Consider the following 23,679-nt stretch of genomic DNA (forward strand, 5'->3'; position numbering starts at 1 on the left):
TGTTTGAACTGCCACTTTATATAGCATAGCACATTGTACTTTCAAATTGTTAATAAAGGCAAATTAAACACTATCTTTGTCACTATATTGTGCAAACAGTGTATTTTTCTCTCTGGTAATGTAAATGTATTTCATTTATGTTCAACACACTCCAGTTAAAGGATTTATTTATTTATGTTACAATGAACTCCTTTTCACTGCTTGATATTATCACTTCTTGGAAAAGAATGTTGATTTAAAGTGAAATGTAGCAGAAACCAGATTGTCCAACTCTGGGTTATCTTACACCAGACAACCAAAGACAAAAAAGGCTTTTGGAAATGCCACATTTGGTTTTCTGTTCTTCCCTAAGTTCAATTTGATATTTTATTTAGTTTGTTTAACTATTATTTAGAGCTTTCTATCTGAAGAATAATGGCATTTCATAAATCAGGCTTTTTATGGCAGAGTGGCAAGACAGAAGCCACTGCTGAGTAAAAGGCATATGACAGCTTGCTTAGAGTAAAAGGAATAATCAGGCACTGAAAACATGGTGGTGGAAAAAAGGACAAATGCATCTACATATAGAAACATCCTTAAAAAAAAGCTCATACAGAGCACATACAGAGTAAACTTAGTATGGGGTGACATTTCAACACAACAATGACCCAAAGCATACAGCAAAAACAACACTGGAATGGCTTTGGAGCGGATTTCTTAATGTACTTAAATGTCCCAGCCAAAGCCAATACATAAACCCCATCAAGATAGCAGTTTGCAGACAAATTTCAAATGACTATCATCAGAAAATTCAATTTAACTTTTAGGAGCTTTGTAAGCGTTTTATAATTAGCAACCGCAGATTGGACACATGTTGGGTTGTGTGTTAGTGGTGATCTGGCACTAATTGATAAGATTAATAAAATTCTGATAAAATTCGGACATTTGGAAGTTCACATTTTAAAATAAACCTTTAACAACTTAATTTATAAAATAAAACGATACAAGTTTGACTTTTTGTCCTCTGGCTGGCTGAACGGTCTTTCACACACAGCTCCGTTAATTCGATTCCAGAAAAACAATCTTAGAAATTATTACAATTTCCAAAGAATGTTTATTTCAGGTGAATGTAAACGTTTACTGTGAATGATAAAGTATGTTTGCAGTGAGTAACGTGTTCTGTTCTTTATTTCTGGACTTTTCTTTAGTATCCGAGTGTAAGTAACAGCACTGGTCGGTTGATGGCAGACTCAATCTGTGTAAACAAGCGGCCATTTTTTTTCAGAGGAAACGGAAACGTATTGCAATCCACCAGCGAGCTAAACAAGCGTCCGACCAAACGCTTCCTCACGGTGAAACAGACTTCAGAGGCGAATTTAGACAAATATAACTTGAAGTTGGATTAAAGCGACTCGGACCAGAAGCAAAGGTCTTTTACAGGGTGGGTATGAACTGTTCTTTTTTGTTTCTCTGAGAAAATGTTCTCTCCACGCCTCAGCTCGGTTCTGCTCGGGTAACGTTAGATCATATTAGCTCGGGTAACCAATTAGTTAGCAAAACAAGCTAGCGAAAACGTTACGGTGGCTTTTCTTTATGGAAAGCAAAACATTAAAACGGTTAGCATTAACAGAACACTAGTTTTATATATGTGAACATATTCAAACTGCGTTTGTGTGCGTTTTATCCCGTTGAATAACCGTTTACATTTTCTTACATGTATATGCCACGTTAGCTAAACTAACGTTAGCTGTTGCGCTGACAACCATCTGTGGTCTTTGTTAAAGCAGCCAAGTTTGACTTGTTCTGCACTTTGTTTACATTTTTCTGCTGTTATATTGAACACACTGATACCGTCGGTCAGTTGGTCGAGCTGTTCAGAGAAAATTCCAGAAGAACTGTTACTTCTCGTGTACAGTCTCTGTAGTCTCTGAGTTCAATTATATACTGATTCCTATTAGTTTTATTCAAGTACACGTTTACATTTTCGGTATTTAGCAGACACTTCTATCCAAAGCGACTTACATTACTCTGACAGTATACAATCTAAGCAATTGAGGGTTAAGGGTTTTGCTTAAGGGCCCAACAGTGGCAGCCTGGCAGTGGCGGGGCTTGAACTGGCAACCTTTTTGATTACTAGTCCAGTACCTTAACCACTAACTTACCACTGCCAGTCAGTGGTATACTACTATACCAGAACTGATTGAAAATAGTTTAGAAAGGCTTGGTCTCTAAAGATCCACAATTTACATTGCATTACCAGGACAAAAAAAACTATCAGTGGATCTCCAGAATCAAATTTAACACATGTTGATTTAAAGTCAAATATAGCAAAAACCAGTTTGTCCAACTCTGGGTTATCTTACACCAGACTAACAATGACTATAAGAAATGGCACATTTGGTTTTCTGTTCTCCCCTGAATTCAGTTTGATTGATACCTGACTTTTTATTCAGTTTGTTTAATTATTCTTCAGCTGTGTCTATCTGAAAGATAATGGCTCTCCAGAAATCAGGCTTTGATGGCAAAGTGGCAAGAGTTCGTACATTTACTGATTCCTATCAGTTTTATTCACGTACTGCCACGGTTTAAATAGTCTCAGTTGCTGGGCTGTCGTCGTAGTTACATTTAAAGCTCCTACTAAAACACTGACAAACAATGATTTGATTAAACATAGTTTGGAACGGCACACACCTTGTTTCCTGAGGGTCCACAATTTGCATTGCATTATCAGAACAAAATCAAGTCCAAGGAACTGTGAAGTGCAGAAAAGGAATATATTTATTTTACACGTTTTAAAAGCATTTTGTACAAATATACTGACAGTATTGAATGTCTTAGGCCTAATGTACTATAATGCAATACTTGTTTAATTTCACACCACTTTATTTACCATTTTAATTATTTAGTGTTACTAGGAATCCATAGGGCTTGGAAATGTGACGTCATTCCCTGGCTGACCATTTACATTTACTGCAATTGATAGACATGTGTATCTAAAGCGATTAACAACTGTGACCATATACAGTCTAAGCATTTGTTCAAGGGCCCAACAGTAACCTGGCAGATGTTGAGCTTGAACCAGCTAACTTCCAATTACTAGTCCAGTACCTTAACCACTGAGCTTCCACTGACCGCCATATGCCCAGGATCACTCCCAGTTAATGCACCGACAAGTATTAAAATGTGTTTAGTTTTCCCCATCATAAAATTCAAGTCAGAGAATTCAATCAAATCTAGAGTGAACTGTAGTGCATTTAACTGTTTGCACATGATGTTAGAATGGCTCCGACTTAATTAAATATACTACTATAGCAAGAACCACACTTCCAGCTGAAATCCACTTTGGTTTAATTTAATTTCAGAACACTGAAAGATTACACTGATGTTTATGCCTTACATAAAATAAATACTATGTGTGGAGCCTACCTGGAACATGGAGCACAGAAATACACCCAGGACAAATCACCAATCTATTGCAGGGCATTATTACACTCTGGGTAATTTAGAGAAGTCAAAACACTAACTGGCTTTTTGTTTTATCTTTGGGAAAAGGAAGGTGAAAACAGTGGTACCTAAAACTGTACAGACCATGTAGTCTAAGAGTTGGCAGTAGTTTTTCTATTTACCTGAATAGAAGTGGTACAGCCGGCATGGTGGGTGCTGTGCGGCAATATCAATTCTAATCGGCTGGGTTCAAACCCTGTCCATGTCTGAGAAGATCTGTGTGTGTTTCCTCAGTTAACAAGGGTTTCCTTTAGATTCTTAGTCTTTCACCCACATCCAAAAAACCTGATGGACTCACAGACTTGGGTGTGAGCAGCTGTTTGAGCTTGTGCTGCTCTGTGTGATGTTTGGTACCCAGTTTGTGGGACCATGGAAGAAGTTGTTAGTAAAAAAATACATTTTTAGACTTCTAGAGAAAAAAAACCTAGAACAGTTTGCGTTGGAGATGATCGTTATTGTCAATAACAGTAAAATAATGTCATTTTATTTTCAGTATTTGATGTGAAGTTGGATGAGGTGCAAAATCTTGGTGTGTAAAATACATCACAGCTAATAACACCATGTCGTCATTTCACATGGACTTTCTTTTTTGGCCTGCAGAATTCTAGTCAGTTATTGGTCCCAAGCTTAATAGATCCAACCAATCAAATAATTTCAGCCGTATTCTGGCCGGTTATTGGGCAGTGGCCCTCTCTCTCTCCGGCGCTCTGATTGGTCGCAGCGCTGTACTTGTAAGGCGCAGTTGGTCGCTAGTAACGTCAAGCAGATTTCCTTCCTCTCTTATGGGAAGTGCTGCATTTTTTAATAGCGCTCGCATCGTGGGCGCGGTCCATTAAAACATCCAGATGAATTTAAAAGCGAGCGAGGTTTAGCTCCCGGCGCAGCTCCACAGCCAGATTGTCGGTGGTGTTTTTATTCACCCGCGCCGTGTTCATGTGTTTGCAGAGACCTGCCCGTGAGCTTTATGTGAGAGCATCGAGCCGGAGAGACGCGGGTCACAGACGGACGGAGGACGGACAGATCGGGAGCTGCGGAGCCGAGCTCGGATCCCGGACCTGTTCCTTTGTTTATAAACTCAGTCACGGGGAATAAACTTTAAACATCGATTGGGACTTTTTCTCCTCACTTGCGTTGGTGTACTCGGTCACACGCTGAATCATGGAGGCCATTGCCAAGTATGATTTTAAAGCGACTGCTGATGATGAGCTGAGTTTTAAACGCGGAGAGATTCTGAAGGTATGTGTAAATGATTTTGTTTGTATTTCCACTGTCCTACTTTATTGTCTATCTGTAATGTTGCTTTTAAAATAATGTTCTCTGTGTTCTTTACCTTCTGTCATCATGCCCAAAACAATGTACGGAAACTAACTGATTGCATTAATGCTGTGGTAGTTAGTGTCATCTTTTAACTGTTGACGTTGACAGTCAGTGTTAGTTGTAGTGGGCTTGTCACAATTGTGAAATATTATTATTAATAAGTGCAATCAGATTGATTCCAACTCCTGGCAACCATGTGAATAGTGTTTCTACAGAATATTCTGTCTCCTGTTTGGGTCTTTAGGCTTCTTAATGGCTCATTAATTGTTCCTCTAATTGTATCGGTCCATCTTGTAGCTGACCGTCTTCTTTCTTCTTTTTACCTTTAATTCTTCCAAGCATAATTGCCCTTTCTGATGAATTGGTTTTAGCTTTAAAGTCACATCCAAATATGGTGTTTACCTTTTGTCTGTGTAGTTAATTTATTTTATTCTTGCACCTCAGTTAAAATCTGTAAATCTTTATGCTGTCTATTTTAGATATGATAGAGTGTATATTTCTTTACACACACACAGACACAGTAGATTCAGCTAAGCATTTAGACCCTTTTACTTTTTGGTCTCTCTACTGTGCTGTGGATTTGATTTTTGAATAGATATAATTGCCAGTTTTACCCATTAATCTACACTGGATCACCCATGATGACGATGTGTATAGATTTGGATTGCGCCTTGTCAGAGATGTAGTTCTGCCTTGTATCCAAAGAATGTCTTCTTTCTCTTATGCAATTCAGTGCATATAAAGTAATATACAGACACAACACCTCTGTAATAAGTGGGATTTAAAAACAGTTTTGCACAAAACAATGATGCCTTATAGTGCACGTTTGCAATAGTGTAATATCTTTTCTATTACAGTAGTGTCTGATAAGCTGGTTTCTTCCTGAAGCTGCATGTTTTTACCCTGCTTGTTTAGCTTCTAACATCAGATGTTAGTGGACAAGCAGTCTTTATGCCCATGGAATAGAATCATTCTTGGTCAAGTGTGTTTGGAAATACTAGAAATTTGTGTCTGGTTACACACTGACTACAAAGTATTATACAATAGTGACACAGACATCCGTACCATTCATACACTTACTCACATGAAAACATCCATAGCTGTAAACATTTGCATATTCATACCTTGGGCAATGTATAGATGGTCAGATTACATTATTTATTTAATAATGAAAGGGGCAGCGGTTTATTATAGAGAAATAAACTAAAGCATTATTGACATTTTGCTACAGACTCCCTATGTATCACTCTTTGTTGAAAATTAGTTATGTTAGGAAGCCCTGTGTTAAAAGTTGTAGGTGTAAAAGCTTATCTAGGACTAGTAATTTTAACAGGTGTGAAATCCATTGCTAATCTTGTGATGCCGCACTATTAAGGCTGAATGAGTGAAAAGAGGAACTGGCATTTATCGTCACTGTTGCATAGATGATTGTAACGATGACGCCGTGTTATTGCATCAGTTCAATTCTAACGTGATGGTCTATCCATGTCTTCTCAATAATACAGTTTCATATTAGCCATATTATGTGTAGCATGGTGACATGTAGGGCATAGGGCAAATAAAATGCCAGTAACAGCACAGGAGAACTTGATTATGATGTGGCAATGAGAAACACAAACCTTTACACAACTAACTTATACTATTGGTATTAGCTGAAAAGCTGACAACACTTGGGGTGTGTTCGAAAAGCTAGTGTGCTGTCTACATAGGCAGCTTTTTATGTCATCCTGTGCGCGCTCCCGAGAAGGAGGCTGTTCGAAATCCTAGATGCCTTAAAATCCACACTTCTGAGGCATCTTATTATTTCAATGTTATTTTGGCTCAAGAACGAGTGAGCATCGGACGCTGCCTTAGTGATCAAGACAATCCCAGCATTCATGGCGGAGAAACGAATGGAGTTATTTTCAAACGTAAATAAAATATTACTGATTTTTAACTTGTATAAACTTGTACCGAACTTTAACCGTTATCGGTACATGAAGGGAGATGTTATTGACGTTAGCGTGCTATGCTACCTCAGTTTATTGGTTTTAATGGCGAGATGCTAAATGCTAAACGCGAAATGCTAAACCCGATGGAATCGCTGTCTAAGTAGTGCGTTCGAATAACCTGCCTTTTAAGTCACTAACTTATTAGAATCCTCTCTACTAAGTCAGCTGCCTATGTAGACAGTAAGACAGCAAGGCAGCTCCCTAGGTTTTTGAACACACCCTTGGTGTGCCAAATTGTAGGTGCATCAGTCTCAAAATCTTAATGTTTCTGGGAGAACAGTTTGTTGGCATTTGTTTTTTTTCCACTAACTGCTTCATCCAGATTATGGCTGTGGTGGCCAGGCTCCACTCTGGACAATGCACATACAGCCTGTTTGTGGAAGGTACTTAGATAATGTGCCAAAACTCATTACAGACAGTGACTAAAGGCCATGATCAAACCCAGGTCATCAGTCTTCATGTTGCTTTTTGGCACCATCCTTTACCAGCCGTGCCACCAAAAAGTTACGGCAGTGCAGGTCAGACAGACCCAGACAAAAAGCTTCAGTAAAAAAGTAGTGTTTGCAGGTGCCACAGCAACCTAAAACAATGCAACAATGTATGTGGTTTAATGAATCATGTTTTACTGTATTTCCTACACCTGGGCAGATTTGACTGATATAGAAAGCTCGGTTGTTTTGTTGGATAGAACCATTAGCTAATAATAGCATTCAAAGCAAGACTCATTGGAACATTATAAAGAACTAAACTCTGGCAGCTGTTATCGGGTCTGATTTTTCTGTTATTGTGGTTTGTGGGGTATGTAGATTGTAAAGAAAGGGATAATCTTCACTTTACTTCTGTAGCATCAGTTAATGCGATGTTTCTTGACATCTTGTTGTGTGTTATTATGGTTGGCCATTGTTTTTAATCAGGAAGTGGTTCTGTAAAAAAGAAAAAGCTGTTAGAATTACCCAAGAAGAAGAATAGATGGTCTTGGATCATTTGAAGAGCAATTTGTGTAATTGTGTAATTTGTTTTTCCTGCATCAGTCCATCACAGATTAGTTTTTCCATTAAATGCCCAAAAATGTCAAAAAGGGAATAAATTCATAAGTTCAAGGGCAAAGAAAGTCCACTGTATGTCACACACATGTTTGAGAGACGGACTGTATACTCACTAATTAAGTGTTCAGTAACAAACATGAAGGTAGTTCTACTACAGGCGTAATGATTTATTAAGGCCTCCATTTCTCAGACTCTTTATACTTCTCTGTTTATACTTCTCTTAATGGTGTCGAAGTTGCCAAACGTGCCTGCTTCCCGTGTACGAGTCTCAACCTTAAAACTATGTATTGTAGGACAAGTAAGCTTTATCTAATAAAAAAATGTAACTTATTAGAACTAGGAGGTTAAAACCAGTCCATAAAATAAGTCTGTGCAAGTCATTCTGATTTGGCCAAATTCTTCTGTAAACTGACAACATTGTGAATGTGTTATGTCTTAATCGTGTTTGAAAATTAAAAGTATGTAGACATGATTGACTAGCTGTGTTTGTATGAATAGAATTTCTGTATTGAACTAATAGTCTGTGACATGTAGCTGTGTTTTTAACATCAAGGTTGTGCAGTGCTTTTTACATAGATAACAGCTGCCCGTGGCTTTAAACTGATTTGCATGTCATTATTTTTAACTCTGAGATTAAGAGTCTGTATAACCAAGTTTGCTCTACTTATTCTGCTTTGAAAATGAGAGACTTGTAGTCAGTAACTTTCTGCCCTAAGGACCATCGTCATGTGGACATGAGTGGTGTATTAAATTGTGCCGGCCATGAAGACACACTGTTGCCATGGACATAACTGTGTCCCTGTTTCTAGAGTTCAAATATCTTTTGGGATAATTACTCTTTAGATATACTTTATACTCAGGTTGCTGTTTCTATTTACAGTAGTAAATAAAGTTAAAATAAATTGGCAAAATTTGAATCCCTAGTTGATTTATGACAGATGATTAATAATAGATGCGTGTGTGTGTGTGTGTGTGTGTGTGTGTGTGTGTGTGTGTGTGTGTGTGTGTGTGTGTGTGTGTGTGTGTGTGTGTGTGTGTGTAAAAATGTCTGCAAGTGGAGGTTTTAACCAAACATCTTTTGATTACATACACTTGTATCTCTTTAAAAAAACTTCCAAAACAGAAGCTGATTAAAATGTGCACTGACTCACAATGCATTTAGCTGAAACTCCACAAAGCTATTTTAAATTTGCCTTACATTGGTATGGAAACAAGACTAACCAGTGTGTGTTTCTTGGGAGACCATTACAGTAATGCTAAGTGCAAGCTATGTCTGGTGCCCTATAGTACTTATTGTTTAAAGGTACAGCGGAGCACTTGTGCATTACTGACATCAGTAGTCGTGTTTACATTAAAACCCTGTGTAAATACTTGGTAATCTTTACTGGTGACGTCCCAGCCTTGTGTTTTTGCACATTCAGGCTTTACACAGTGAATTGATGGGTTTATTCATTTACACAAGAAAAGCTCATTGCACACAGTCATACGACAAATTATACAATACATTTGTTTTATATCTTAATTTGTTTATCTACATTATTACTCTTCTATTAACTTCACCTTGACACTTTTACAACGATTTGTGAAGAAAGCACATTGTTGCTTATATTGTCTGTAAATATAACATTCCAAATTATTAGCATGTTGGTAAAGAATGTTGTGTTATTATTTTTATATAGACTCCCCAGGACTCGCTTCTTAGTCAGTCTCACCTTAAGCAAAGATTAAAAAAAAAAGCCCGTGATGCTCCCTTTGTGCTGTAGGCTTCTCGGGTTTTGTCCCCATTTAATAGGCTGTTAAAAAGGGAAGCATGAAATAAATTTGCCGACTTGAAAAACATTTTAAGGAAGGGAAGTTGCATTCAAGATGAGTCTGTTTAAGTCTGAGGTTGTTAAGAAAAGGTCCTTGGTTGTGTGGATTCGATTTGTTCCAGAAGTTGCGGAAATATGACAGGTTATGACAGCACCCGTGGCTTAGTTATTTGTATTTAGTTCCTAAATTCCTATTTTTGTTTTTACATGTAACTGCTTTTATTTTTAAAAGAGCAAAAGTCTGATTCCAGATAATAGTTCTCCATGGCCAGAAGCTCAAAATATCATTAACATTTTTATCTTTATTTATCTTTTATCTATCATTGTCCAAACTATGACCACCTGAACTTGTTTATGGAGTTGGGGCAGTGAATCCTTATGTTTTCTTTAGGGTCAAAATGATTTGATTATCATTTACAGAGTGATGCCAGATATTCATAATATTTATTTGGAAATAAGGTAAAGGATATCATACTTCCCACCCACACCAAAAAACCTAACAAATGCTAGATGATTTCCCTCTTCATTGGAAAAATCAATATGAACGTGCATTGTTACACCATTCTTGTAGCTTGTGTATGTTGATGATCTTGTTAACTGTCCAGATTGCATTGGCCAAAGCATCCGCTTCTTATTACCTGCCAATGTTGTTTCAATGTGTACCGACAGCCACGCTAAGCTTCCCAGACTTGCACAAGTGCCTGGAACAGTTGTTTGTGTGATGTGTTGATGCCCTGCCTGGTCAGTGGCTCTGCTGAGATTCGAACTCGAGAGTTAGACCACTGCGCCACCCAAGCACTTAGGATGTTGTCCTGGTTGGTAAAATACTTGTATCAGATTGAATTGCCTTGTTGTACACCCTGGTTACTGTACGTGTAGACGGTGAGGAAGCAGAACTCGATTTACTGCTGTTATTTTATCTTTCTTTTCTTATTTATTTCCTCCTCATTTCTGCTTGAGTAAGTTTCTCTTCTTGTTTCATTTCTTCATTTTTGGTTCGTAAGAGAAACCAAATGAGAGGCTGGAACATTTTAAGAGCGTTTAGAACTACTGAGCTGCATTATGGTTCTGTTCTTAAATACCATCTATTTATCTCTTACTGCACAATAGTTTTTGTGTAACCTGTAATTGTCAATGTTTAAAGCTGGTGCACAGCACAGGGTCAGAGTTCAAGCTTTCTTCAGTGTTTTCTTTCATTGGTCACTGCTGGGTTAGCCTAATTTTCTGAAAATAAATCAGATTTTCTGGTTTTGAACCTGATCGCTTTGTCTTTTTGCTTCTTTAAGCATCAGGTTTCTCTGACATCACTGTAGGATTGATTTTCTGAGTCAGAGATTCATCATTGCAAGTACTCAATAGTGTGAATGATAAAAGCAAATAAAGCTTAGTTTTCCACAATTTTGGTCTGTTTGTTTATGAATCTTTTTATTACTTGTGTTTATTACCCTTATTGCATTTCATATTGGCTAGAAGTAAATTAGGGAAATGCAGTTGAAATGGATCTGTGTCCTGCATCGTCATTAAAATTAAATCCTTCCTTAGTATATGGAAAGCTAGCTAGCTTGCCACCCAGAACTCCTATGTGCATCATAGATGCTGGGAACTAGGGCTTATGTACATACATTTGGATCAGATGTGGCATCAGATCTAACTCGACAGATGTGGAATATAAATTTAAGCCTCATGATGAATGTGACCCACACCTTCGGTCTGTCATCGGTTTGAGGTTTGACAGCCCCCTGCTGCGGTGGTGTGTGCAGTGTAGAAATTATCATGCTAATTGGGAATGTTCCTACTCTTACAATTCCGTTGGCAACGTGTGATTTGTAAGCTGAGCCGATGATGAGATTGAGTGCATGCAGCGCTAAACCCATTGATGAATGCATGCAAGTTTGCAGCCGCCCTCTATACTTTGTTCTCACTTCCTGTTTGGTGCCTCTTCCACCCCCAACTCCTTCCTGTCTTCATGGAGCAGCGTGCTCTGTCTTCATGCTCTGTCTAAATCACCATTTCTTTTAAAACCGTGTTCTTAGGTAGTCTTTTAACTTTTGGGCCTCTTTCTTTTCACCTTCCTGTTATTCTGACCTGGCTTCATGTACTAGGGATGGCAAAGATTAACCTGTTAACCAATAACTGACAAAGAAGCCATTGTTTTAATTAATGCTGTCAGCTAAAAATGTCTTTAAAATAATTTACAGCACCGTACGCGTCTCTTCAAATGAAAGCGCAGCTCTGTACAGATGCATGTGGAGTTTCTAATTGGAGCTTTTTCATGCATTTATATAACAAAGCATGTGAACCTTATGTGTTTTATATTTTGATGTGAGGGTGGCACGGGGGCTCGGTGGGTAGCACTGTCGCCTCACAGCAAGAGGGTCCTGGGTTTGATTCCCAGGTGGGGCGGTCCGGGTCCTTTCTGTGTGGAGTTTGCATGTTCTCCCCGTGTCTGTGTGGGTTTCCCCAGGGAAAGTGAAGTGAATTGGAGATACTAAATTGTCCATGACTGTTTGACATAGAAAATTTAAACTGATGAATCTTGTGTAACCAGTAATTACCTGTCCTGTCTAAATGTAACCAAAGTGTGTAAAGCATGACGTTAAAATCCTAATTAATAATAATATTTTGATGTGACATGAGCTTGTCAGTGATCACTTAACCGTTATCTTTTCAGTTCTCTGACGTCGTTTCAGTCAGATAACTAACACAGTTGAACCTTGTGTTCTGTTTTTGGTTTCCTACTTTCTTTGACAGTGATAGAATTTGCTTTGGTAGATTTAGTAATGGTTAACACATGGTTAAGTCCTTTCCTGCTTTATTAAAAGCCATTCATGTGTGTCAATTCTTAATCTCTGAAAGAGTGTGTGAGTGTCTGTGAAAGAGAGGCAAGATTCCGTGGCCATAAATGCTAGGTAATTTTCATGTTCCTAAAATGAGAAATGCTATTTATATGTATAAGTGGCCTTTGTGCCAGAATGCAGAAATTTAGTCTTACATCGTAGATTCAGAAGCTATTCGGACCCTTGACGTTTTGCACACTTTGTGTTGTGGATAAATGTATTTGCCATTTTTACCCATCAGTCTGCACTTAATCACCCATAATTATGAAAAAAGTGACTTTTTAAAAATCAATCTAAAATTAGACATAATCTTTTATTCACTTGAGTATTAAGACCCTTTGCTGTGGCACTTTAAATTGTGGTCAGGCGCTTCCTGTTTGCTTTATTTGTCCTTGAGATGTTTCTCAATTAGAATCAACCTGTTGCGTTTTGTATCGACAGGCACATGCCTGGGTCTGTAAGAGCAGATGACATGCTCAACAGCAAGCTCAACTTTGGCAGCATGAGGAAAAAGATCATTTGGTTTGATATGAAAATTGAACTCTTGGCAGAACAGCAAACACTGACTGCCAAAAAAACACACACTGTCATCCCTCTGGTGAAACATCATGGTGTAGGTTCGTGCTGTGATGGTGATTATCATTGACCGGGAAACTGGTAGAAAGTTGGTAATGGATCAGTGCAGTCAAATAAAGGAACATTCTGTGTAATGACAAACCTCTTTAAAGCATGCAAACTCAAGACTGCTGCATCAGTTTATCTTTTTAATATGACACATATAGTCAAAACAACACTGGCACAAAGTGGCCCAGGCAAAGACCAGACTTAAAATCCATCAAACATTTGTGGAGAGACCTGATGCCAGTTCAGACACTGACCTCCATGTGCATACCACATACTTGTACCTTCAAAAGTGCTCAGTGAGTGTATACCTGCCATTCTTCCCAGCCTGAGTCCAAAAAAGTCATTAAGCCTCCTGCAGGGAAGTGTGCATTCCCATGTGGGACTGTGTGTGTTTTGGGACCATGCAGTGGGACTCATTATTTCTTAATTAAAGTCTTCCTCATGTAAACGGTTAGTTTTTCTCCTCTAGCTTTTTTTTCTCTACCCTTTCTCATATGACCCAAAAAAAGCAGAATGAAAGCTCCAGGCTGCACCAGCTTAGTGTGACTGTCACAGTAGCAGCACGTCAGCAAAAACAGGTCACTAGCTGGGATTCTTTATATGTTGCTGTATGTGTCTTTTGTAGCATACTGGTTTTTGTTACATGTTTTATGGGTTAAAGAATGACTTAATCTTAGACAAGATAATCAATAACTTGCATGTTCATGGTGACCTATTAAAAAAGAAATCACAAGTTTCATGCATAACGAGCCATTTACTGAATAATAAATAGTGTAAAAGACCGCAGTGACAACGAATGTCACGAGCCGAACCAGTTCAGCCTTCAGTATGTAAATTTGCCAAAAAGCTTGACAGTTTATTACAAGGACTAACCAAACATGCTAATTAAGTAATAAAACTGTACTCAGTATGTAAAAGCTTTTACTAAAAACACTGATGTAGTTATTATAAGATGATGATCAGACTGCTGCTTTAATACTGTCTCATGATTTGGAACAAACTTTTGTAACAACTTTTGTTTCAATGAACAGAGTAACAGACTCCTGCAAGACAAAACAGCTTCACAGTTTGTGATTTTAATGTGTAAAAGTGTAAAAGCTGGCGCTTTCGTGCTGACGGCGGGTTTCAGATCAGCTGTCTGACTGTAGACTGTAGCTGCACTCTCAATTGGAATCAACCATCTGATGGAGCTGATGGGAAAAAATGTAAACAGTGATTTTAACCGACAGCATTATTAAACATTGACGTCTTTACTGATTATTGTTTAACCGATAAATTGTAGTTTGGCATTAATTATTAAATAGTTACTATGGAGGGCATGATATAAGTTTTTGTGGAAAAAAGCTTTTGTAGTAGAACATTAGCATATTTGCATTTACACTGAACAGCAACCAGTGCCCCTTTTTAGGGCTTAAAATGTTGTGATTAACACTAACACCATGTGATTTAAGTGTAGTGTAGATTTTGTTTCATACAATAGTCAAACGATTTACTGATTTATACCTTCAGATGTAACTGTAGAGGAATTGAATAAATAGCCTAATAAATAAAACTAATAATGCTAAATATTTATTCAGTTTTACATTGGACTGTGTGCTTTATAGAACTATTAAAATGTGGTGTTTTTTTGTTATACAAGTCATTCTGCACAGGAGCTACTATTTGTATTGAACCATAAACATCAAGTATTTGGTTCTGTGGTGCTGAATTTCTATAAAGAAGAGCCAGCAGACCAACTGAGAGAGATTTTCATTGACAAATGAACACATCTAACCACGTGTAACTTGCTTAGCGTAGAAACATCACAGCAAAACAATAAGAGGAAAACCTGAACACCTACACTACCGTCACAGTTTAGTGCAATATTGATTTGTGCATTATCAAAAGTAAATTAACACACTGTTTTACTAAATTATTTGTTTTGTTTATTTATTAATTGCAGTAAAAGTGGAGAAGTTTATAGAGAGAGAGAGAGATTTGCTAATGAAGTTTCCTCCATGCTGCACAAGTCTATACATTTTATATCAACAAAAGTAAAACCTATGATCCTTTCCACAATATTAATTTTACAGTGTATGCTTTTCTTATGCTTCTACATCCCCCACGCCTTCCAAGTCGATCAAAATAACTGTAGAGAAATTTCAGGTAGCATTGCTCGACCCTTATTTTTAACACCTGTTAAATTAAAGATATGCGTGGGTGCTGGTGTTCATTACCACAGCTTTACAGTTAGATTCTCTTTTGCAGAGAAACACTTAGTCTCAGTATCAGAACATCAGGTATCATGTCTGGTTAGTGACTCAGTCCTGATGGGAATAGTGACTCAAACACTTGTCACCTGGAAATGTTTGAGGTTTGATTCTCTCCACTATTGTGGACTATTTTTTAAAGATAAAACCTCAATCGCACCCCACCTACAGTTTTACAATGTATATTTGCTATTAGTATCATGAATATTTTTAGTTTCAGTGCTGTACATTGTACTTCTTTTTTTACGTGTTCCAATCCTCTAGCACGTTCAATAGTTCATTCATGTAATTTTTTGTTGTTGCTTAAGCAGGATGTGGTACTGAAAATAAACGTATTGACACTTCGAAATTTGTATTAATTTTATTCGTTTTTGTAAATGTATTAATTTTCATCAGAGTAGGAACTCTAAGGGGGGCCTGGCAGAGTTTGGAAATTCCGAGTTACTGGGTTTAGTCAAACACAGCATTAGTCTCCTCAAAAAGGGAACTTCACAGGAAATGCAAGATAGGCAAAGCCCATCTTGACATCTGTTTTTCTAACCTTTCTGAAGTGGCTGTTATTTTTAAAAGAACAAAAAATAGTAATCTACCTACACCTACATTTTCTAGTGTAATTCCTTTTTATTTTCTTTCATTGATGATAGATTGACTAGGACATGAATCATCATTTTTTATGTTTTTAGATCTTAAGAAATCAGTTTTAAGGCTGCAGAGTTCTATAATATTTCTATAACAAAACCCTGAGAAATCTTTTGTACGTTAGAAATGGAAAATCATCCTTTTAAAGCTATTAACCTCAAATGGTGTTTTCAGTAAAAGAGATGAATAAAATAAATAAGTATGTGTTTTTTATTGGTGTGACTGTTACAAAAATACTTGGTTAAAAAATACATTTACTTAAAAACAGTGACTGCACCACCAATATATGTTCAACATTATTAAGTTACAGCATAACTACATGCGTCACTATTGAGCAAAACTAAGTGAATTATTTAGACCCAGATTTAAACGTTCATATTTAAAGAGATTGATTTGCTATTTATTTTCTGAAAATCCACTTGCTCGGTTTAATATGAACCAAGTTTAGTACCGGTTTAGTTTCATTTCACTTTGTCTTATAACCGTCTAAGAAAAAAAAAGAAAAGTGTGAATGGGGAGTCACTTACTACAAAATAAAGATCAAGCACTGGAGTTCAAAAACACACAAAATGCTGATTAAAACATCGTAATCAAATGTTATAAATACTCTTGTCAGAGTTTGTGAAGCTATATTGACTCTGTAATCCAAATTTGTGCAGCTAACCCTGAAAACCCTCCAGCCGTTAAATGGGCTTGACTGTTTAATGCTCGTTTTATATTTTCTCTATAGCCAGTTCTTTCATTTGATCATAAACCAGGCTGGGCACTGGGGCTGGTACTAACACTCACCGCACTGTGAACCGAGTCGTAGCAATGAAAGTCAGCCTTGTTCTGAGAGCATTACTGTTTATTATGTGGACAGCTGTGCCGAGGCAGCATTTTGTTGAGTCGTGGTTTAAGATGTTGATATTGCAGCGTAGATATTACATGGTATTCTCTGGTTGCTAATAAAGTGTTTTCTGTGCATTATTGGATATGTTGTATGGTACAGTAGTCATAGGCTGATAATCTTTTATTTATTTTAACCAAAGCCTAAGGAAAAAAGGATACTTCTGCTTAAAGTGTTTAGTTTTAAGTGACTATGGCTGAAATTTTTTAATGGATATTGCTACAGTTCCAAACATGTTTAAAACACATTTTTTCGTCTCCCAACAATCTTTTTAAGCTTCTCTTTCAGTGCACTTGATTTACACAACTGTAATGAATAACTCTCTCTCTCTTCCTGTCTTTGTCAAAAACACACACAGCCACACAGAGTAAATGTAGATCATCAAAATACATTCACTAGTAATTTTGTAAAATTTATTTCTTTAACTGCTTTATCCTGGGCAGAATTGCTGTGGGCCTGGTTCCACCAAAAAACACTGAGTGCAAAGCAGAACACCCCGGACAACGTGTCTATCCATTACTGGGTTTCAATCAAGAACCTGATCAAAACATTTTGTCCTGGAATTGTACCACACCCGAATAGTTTTCAGTGCTCGAGAAATAGCTGTCATGTAGGGACACACATAATACAGTGGTGCAGCCGCTAAGGGCAGATTTTATTATGGTTATATAATAATTGCAGTGCCATATAAAAATCCTAATGTGTGACTATTCATTGGTGCTGTGGACTGCAGCAGAAGCCCCAAACGGCTTGAGATGAGATTATCCCTCAGTCACAGATATTGAACCTTCTATTAGCACTCGCGCACACACAAAAAAGAAAAAAGTCTATAGATAAACAAAAATACTAATAGAATATAACAAATTACTTTTACTTTATTTTATCAACTGCTTCATCCTGGACAGGGTCGTGGTAAACCCAGCTTCATCTGGAAACACTGGGCAGGAATAGGCAGGAGTACCCTGGACAGGGCACCAATCCATCTCTGGGATTAACAAATCAGAAAACAAACGATCCAACACTCACGAATAACCAAGCTAATGAAAAAATATGAAAACTAACTTCCACATCAGAAAAACAGACATCAATAAGGAACAGACTTGTGGTTATTATAAAAAAAAAAATCTGAAAGTAACGACATCTTAACCTCACAACCACAAAGTTAAAAAAAACCAAACAAAAAAAACGTTCAAGCATGACTGCCTAGGTCCAGACCACACTTACTACACCCTACCTGTGTGATGCCTTGTGATATATGCTGTGTTTGGTGTAAATTATCTAATGCTGATACTTAAAAATTGATTTCAGTCTGCTGTCATCATATACAGAAATAACCACATTTAGGAAGCCCTAACTCATAAATGCTCATGTGTTTTACTTTCTGTTTCAGTATTTAACTAACCAGTATGATTTTTTTGCAGGTATTAAATGAAGAATGTGACCAGAACTGGTATAAAGCAGAGCTGAATGGCAAAGACGGTTTTATCCCAAAGAATTACATAGAAATGAAAGCACATCCGTAAGTCCTTGCGCACACGTCATCTTTGAATGTAAATGTCACATCATATCAAGCTCAGCCAGATATTCCAAACATCCGCATTAAATAAATCACTAGGATAAAGTTGTGACCAAACGCATCATCCTTTTGTAATCTCCTTAGCTGGGGAAAATCTAGTGTTTTGAAGGGATGTTCATGGTATTAGTTGTAACCTTTACTAAAATCACAGTTGCTACTAAAGGCTTGAGGCATGTACACTATATGGCCAAAAGTATGGGAATCTCCTAACCATTAGCCTCATCTTTTCCCGCTATGACATTATTTAAATATTAGCAGCCTGTTCTCGACAGGAAAATGAGCGAGAGTGGAACTTACTTTCCTAGTTGTGTGTTTTTGCATAAAGGCCAACAGTAGTTTTGGCAAAAGAAAGAAATCAGGCACTTCTGAACAGTAAGGAACTGTTGGACCTCTGTACTGGGTTTGCGTGCTCACAGGTAGGGAAGCATTGCTTATCTGGCCTGCTGATTTAAATGTGTATGTAGAGAGACATGCTGACTGTTGCCCAGGCTAACCTGAAGTTCACTTCCTCATTGCACGCTTTGAGTTTGTTTGCGGTAAATGAAAAAGAGCAGGAACCAAACTTCCGGGTTCGGACGTGAATAGCCGAGTGCTGCTTTAAGGAGCACCGTCTTTTCAGACCATTCTGACATGAAACTAACTGCAAAGCAAACTTAACAACTTCAGCAGTAGCCTGCTGGAATTATTTGGAATCTCATTGTTTATAAAGGACAAAAACCAGTCATTGTTCATAGAGGATCAAAACATGCATCTGAATAGCCTTATTTATTTACATAGTTAAGAGTTACTCAAGCAGTCTTCCAAGAATTTTAACTTTAAAGGCTGGTGGAAGGTTTAGCAACACAGGTACAATACATGTCATCTTATCACAGTACATAGGTCATCTGGCTTGGAAAAATGCAATCACGAATGCAGACCAGAATGATCTGCTCTGTGACCCCTAAAATACAGAAAGCAGCTAAAAGAAAGCCTAAATTATAATTTGCCAATCTTAAAAAAAATCCAGACATGCAAAGCCTTGTCCGAACCATCAGGCTGAGTTTTAAAGGTCATAGTTACGGACAATTTGATCATTAACAGGAGTTCTTAATAAAATGCTAATGCTATGGTATGTGCCATGTTGTGTGCCAACATTCAGGTGGTTCTTTGGAAGGATTCCTCGGGCGAGAGCAGAGGAGTTGTTAAACAAACAGCGGCACGACGGAGCTTTTCTTATTAGAGAGAGTGAGAGCGCACCTGGAGACTTCTCACTGTCTGTCAAGTAAGTCACTGTGCTGAAGCTCTAAATCCTAGTTTACATTACATGACCTGGTCACTTGTGGTTGTCATTGTGTGATCCCAGGGTGGTAGCAAGCACTAGAACGTAATCACAAGTAAAAAGTTAAAATGTCACATTTGGGATTTACTGTGTTGCACGTAAGAATTGAACATGATCTGTTTGGGAATAGCCCCTCAGGCTGAAGAAAAGATGCTTCCTGTGAGCTGAATGGCTGTGAATGTAGTAATGACACTATTGGTTAGGTACTAATAACCAAGTTTTCGGCACGGTAGCTCTGTGGGTAGCACTGTCGCCTCAAAGCTGTGAATCCCAGCTGTGCCATGCAGCCACTGTTAAGCCCTTGAACGAGACCTTCAAACCTTACAGCTTCAGGGGGTGCCATACAAACAAGCTGGGATATGCATTAACTATTGTACTGTACACGTGTATATGTATATATGACTATTAAATGCATTCTGTTCTATTCTATTCTAGACAGGCCATGTTCTGGAGTTGTATGCCTTATTTTAGTGTGTTTTTAATAGAAACACAATACAGGCGTTGTTACATAAATCAGTGTAAATAAAACTCAGCTGACATCTAGTGGCCGTTTCACTAAACCTGTTCAGACCTGCAGTTCAACCCTCCTGGTTTTTCTGTATTTTTTGATTGGTGTTTGATGTGAGATTCCACATGGAAAGTAGCTCATGAATGTCAATCGCACAATTATTCTATGTTCCCTCTGGTAAACACAGCTACTATCTCTTCCTTCAATTATTTAAATGATGTGTTCTAGGATATCTTATATATACATGTATACTATGCTCCACTTAAACGTTTGAATTTGTTTTACTGCCATACAATTTTAGATCATAAAATGTCTCATAGGCATTACCCAAATACATCCCTGATCACGATCCATGTTACCATTCACTACAGAAAAATAGATCAGTGTAGCAATTTAGAGCATATATTATATTTACTGAAAAAATAAAATTTCAAGAAGTAAATGTGCCATAGTGGGTGAATTACATCTATGAGTCAGACCTCACTGTTACAGTTGCACAGTCATTTTTTGCCACTTTTCCACTGCCTGGTACCCTATGGTACTTTTTAAATATGCAAACCCATGTTAAGTAATTGTTTCCATTGCTTAGAAATCCATACTGTACCTAAATATCCATGCTAAATTTGGTTACCCTTCTTGACAAGTAACCCAAGCATATCATCACTGGAGTAAGACAATACCAGTGCCATATTCCAAAACCCCACTGCAATAGATTTGGCATGTAATAGTGATAGCATGGAGATCCAACAGCACAACAACCACATGTTGGTGGCCTTCAGTGGAGCTGATGTTTTACTAATTGACTTAGCTAAACATTTTGTAATCAACAACCAAATTCAGTGCTCTGTCTTTCTGATTTTTTATGGGTCACATACCTGAAATCTTTTTGTCTGTCTGTCTACAGGTTTGGTAATGACGTTCAGCACTTCAAGGTGTTGCGTGATGGTGCAGGAAAGTACTTTCTGTGGGTGGTCAAATTTAACTCGCTCAACGAGCTGGTGGATTATCATCGCTCCACCTCAGTCTCTCGAAACCAACAGATTTTTCTACGAGACATCGAGCAGGTGTCACAGGTCAGTTCTCGAAACACAAAATAATCCAATTTACCAAGTAGTGGCTGTCACATCAGGCAGCATTATCCAAAGCTCTGTATTGGATTGGCTCTCTGTCCAGATACACATTGGTGTATCTGTGAATGCTGGACCAAAATACAAATGAAAATATATTCTATTCTAATGTATTCTATTCTACACCTGAATGGCTGTAAAAATTCCTTTTTTTTAATTTCACCATATTCCCCCTTTAGTCTCCCCCGATGTTAATAATGAGTGCTTCTAAATACCGATCATATATGTACAAAAGAATTGTTTGGTGTGTATTTATCTATTATATTCTAATATTCCATTGTTGTTTGCACAGCACCCCACATATGTGCAGGCTCTGTTCGACTTCGATCCTCAGGAAGACGGTGAACTGGGATTCCGCCGCGGTGATTTCATCCAGGTCTTGGACAACTCCGACCCCAACTGGTGGAAGGGTGCGTGCCACGGCCAGACGGGCATGTTCCCACGCAATTACGTCACGCCGGTTAATCGGAACATGTAAACTAGGAGGAGAAAAAAGGTCCCGTCTGTCCACATACACACACACACTCGCACTCAAATCAACCTAAATGTTTCCACCCCCCTCCAACACCCTGTGATATGCAGAGTGGAAATGGAAAAATATGTGGAGATTTTTATCAGTCCAGTGACGAGGGCAAAATCAACGCTGATCCTGAGAATGATTAATCGTATCACTATGAACGCTTGCAGCCAGGGTCTGAAAAGTCCAAGCTTAGTGCAGCACCACACAAATTACCACCACAACGATCCTGTCTGTGATTTCTCCCTGCTCCGTCTGCCTCTTTCCTTTTCTCTTTTTCACCCCTCTTTTTATTGTACCACATTTTCTATTCAATAATTTTCAGCTGCATGTTCTAATCATTTTGTAACAGTAAATTCTAAGGCCATTGTGAGGATGAAAATGTACAAAAAATATATGCGTGCAACTTGAAAAAGTGACAAATGATGCTAATGAGTTTTCAGGTCTAAAATAGACACAAGAACATTGTACATCGATTTTTGGCTGTGTAAAAAAATCACCTATAGAGAGAATCCATTTTTTAAGAATATATATATATTATATATTTGTATGTGTTTGTCTGTTTTATCTTTCCACATTTTTTTTCAGTTGTAAATGATGTTCAGTTGTATTGGATGGAACGAAGTAGCTTAGAGACATGCTGAATTATCAGTATCATTTTTATAAATTATAATCGCAGATTGTTCAGAGACTTCAGCATGCTATTTAATTTACCATGTATTTCATTAAAAACAACTTCAGTTTTTGAACTACGTTTTCTTGAACGAGACCATGTATCGCCAGGAATTGTTTTAACAGCGTGCAGACGAGACGTTTATCCTGCAGGAGTTTGTCGAATGTGAAATTTGAAGTTGTGTTTCGGGGCCAGACACCATTCGAAGCCAGGATTTGTATTGCAACCACTTCTTTTCTCTGGCCGTAAATGTAGCTGAGTTTTCCTTACAGATGAGCATGAGGGAAGTTCTGAACCACATCACTGCTGGAGAATTTAGTCACATTTATTCCGTGTCAAACCCAGGTTACTCTTCTTATTATGCACCTGTGTGTGTACACATTTTAACCAGAAGATTCAAACTTCAGATTTCAGATCTGATCTGTCATGATGTATTTTTGCCAGTATTTAAACTGGCACCATTAATACCAGTATGAGAAACCATAAAAAGTTGTTGTTTGTGAATAGTAAATATATCAACAGTTTTTTGTTTTTTTTCTCCCCTGTATTTTTTTCATGTTTTGAGCACTTTTGTTTCAGCCATTTAGCTTTTTTATGTCATTTGTGATTTTTTTTCTTTCCCATCATTTGTTGTGTAAATTGTCATTTGATTGTTTTGTTCTCTCTGGATTAGTGCCTTTTTCCCCTGTGTGTCAGTGTCTCCGGCCTACTGCTTTGGTCCTTGTGTTGGCTTCCATCAGTCCTGCAGTGAGTGTTGAGTGTTGAGTTCCTGCATCCAACCCTACCGACCAACCCACCCACCCACACACTGCCCAGTCAGTAATTGCAACCGTGTCAACATGGAACTAGTCCTTACTATTTAAATGTCTCGCCTTACCTAATGAATCTTAAGGTTTTGGCTGTTTCTTATTTTTGAGGCTCTTTTTTTAATTTGCTTTTTTTTTTTCAATTAATAAAAATAAAATTCTAAAAATAGTCTGTGGTGCTTTGTCATCATTTTAATCCTCTTCATGAGATGGATTTGGTTATCAGGGGGCAGTAACATTTTATACATTTTTTACCATTTTACCATTT

At 37.7% G+C, this 23,679-nt stretch overlaps 1 protein-coding gene across 1 annotated transcript; it reads left to right on the forward strand.

Moving 5' to 3' along the window:
• Positions 1 to 1,298: 1,298 nt before the first annotated feature.
• On the forward strand, positions 1,299 to 23,580 carry grb2b (growth factor receptor-bound protein 2b). Its single transcript, XM_063018993.1, has 6 exons — positions 1,299 to 1,420; positions 4,429 to 4,719; positions 18,308 to 18,405; positions 19,601 to 19,723; positions 21,193 to 21,361; positions 21,708 to 23,580. The coding sequence occupies exons 2-6, from the start codon at positions 4,642 to 4,644 to the stop codon at positions 21,891 to 21,893; spliced, it is 654 nt and encodes a 217-aa protein (XP_062875063.1). The 5' UTR covers positions 1,299 to 1,420; positions 4,429 to 4,641; the 3' UTR covers positions 21,894 to 23,580.
• The last annotated feature ends 99 nt before the right edge of the window (positions 23,581 to 23,679 follow it).

The sequence above is a fragment of the Trichomycterus rosablanca genome, chromosome 22 (genome assembly GCF_030014385.1).
Source record: "Trichomycterus rosablanca isolate fTriRos1 chromosome 22, fTriRos1.hap1, whole genome shotgun sequence".
Lineage (NCBI taxonomy): Eukaryota > Metazoa > Chordata > Actinopteri > Siluriformes > Trichomycteridae > Trichomycterus > Trichomycterus rosablanca.

Coding starts and splice junctions, on each gene's coding strand:
- grb2b (XM_063018993.1), top strand. CDS start 4,642: ATGGAGGCCATTGCCAAGTATGATTTTAAAGCGACTGCTGATGATGAG. Junction 18,406..19,600: donor ATAGAAATGAAAGCACATCC/GTAAGTCCTTGC, acceptor GCCAACATTCAG/GTGGTTCTTTGGAAGGATTC. Junction 21,362..21,707: donor ACATCGAGCAGGTGTCACAG/GTCAGTTCTCGA, acceptor TTGTTTGCACAG/CACCCCACATATGTGCAGGC.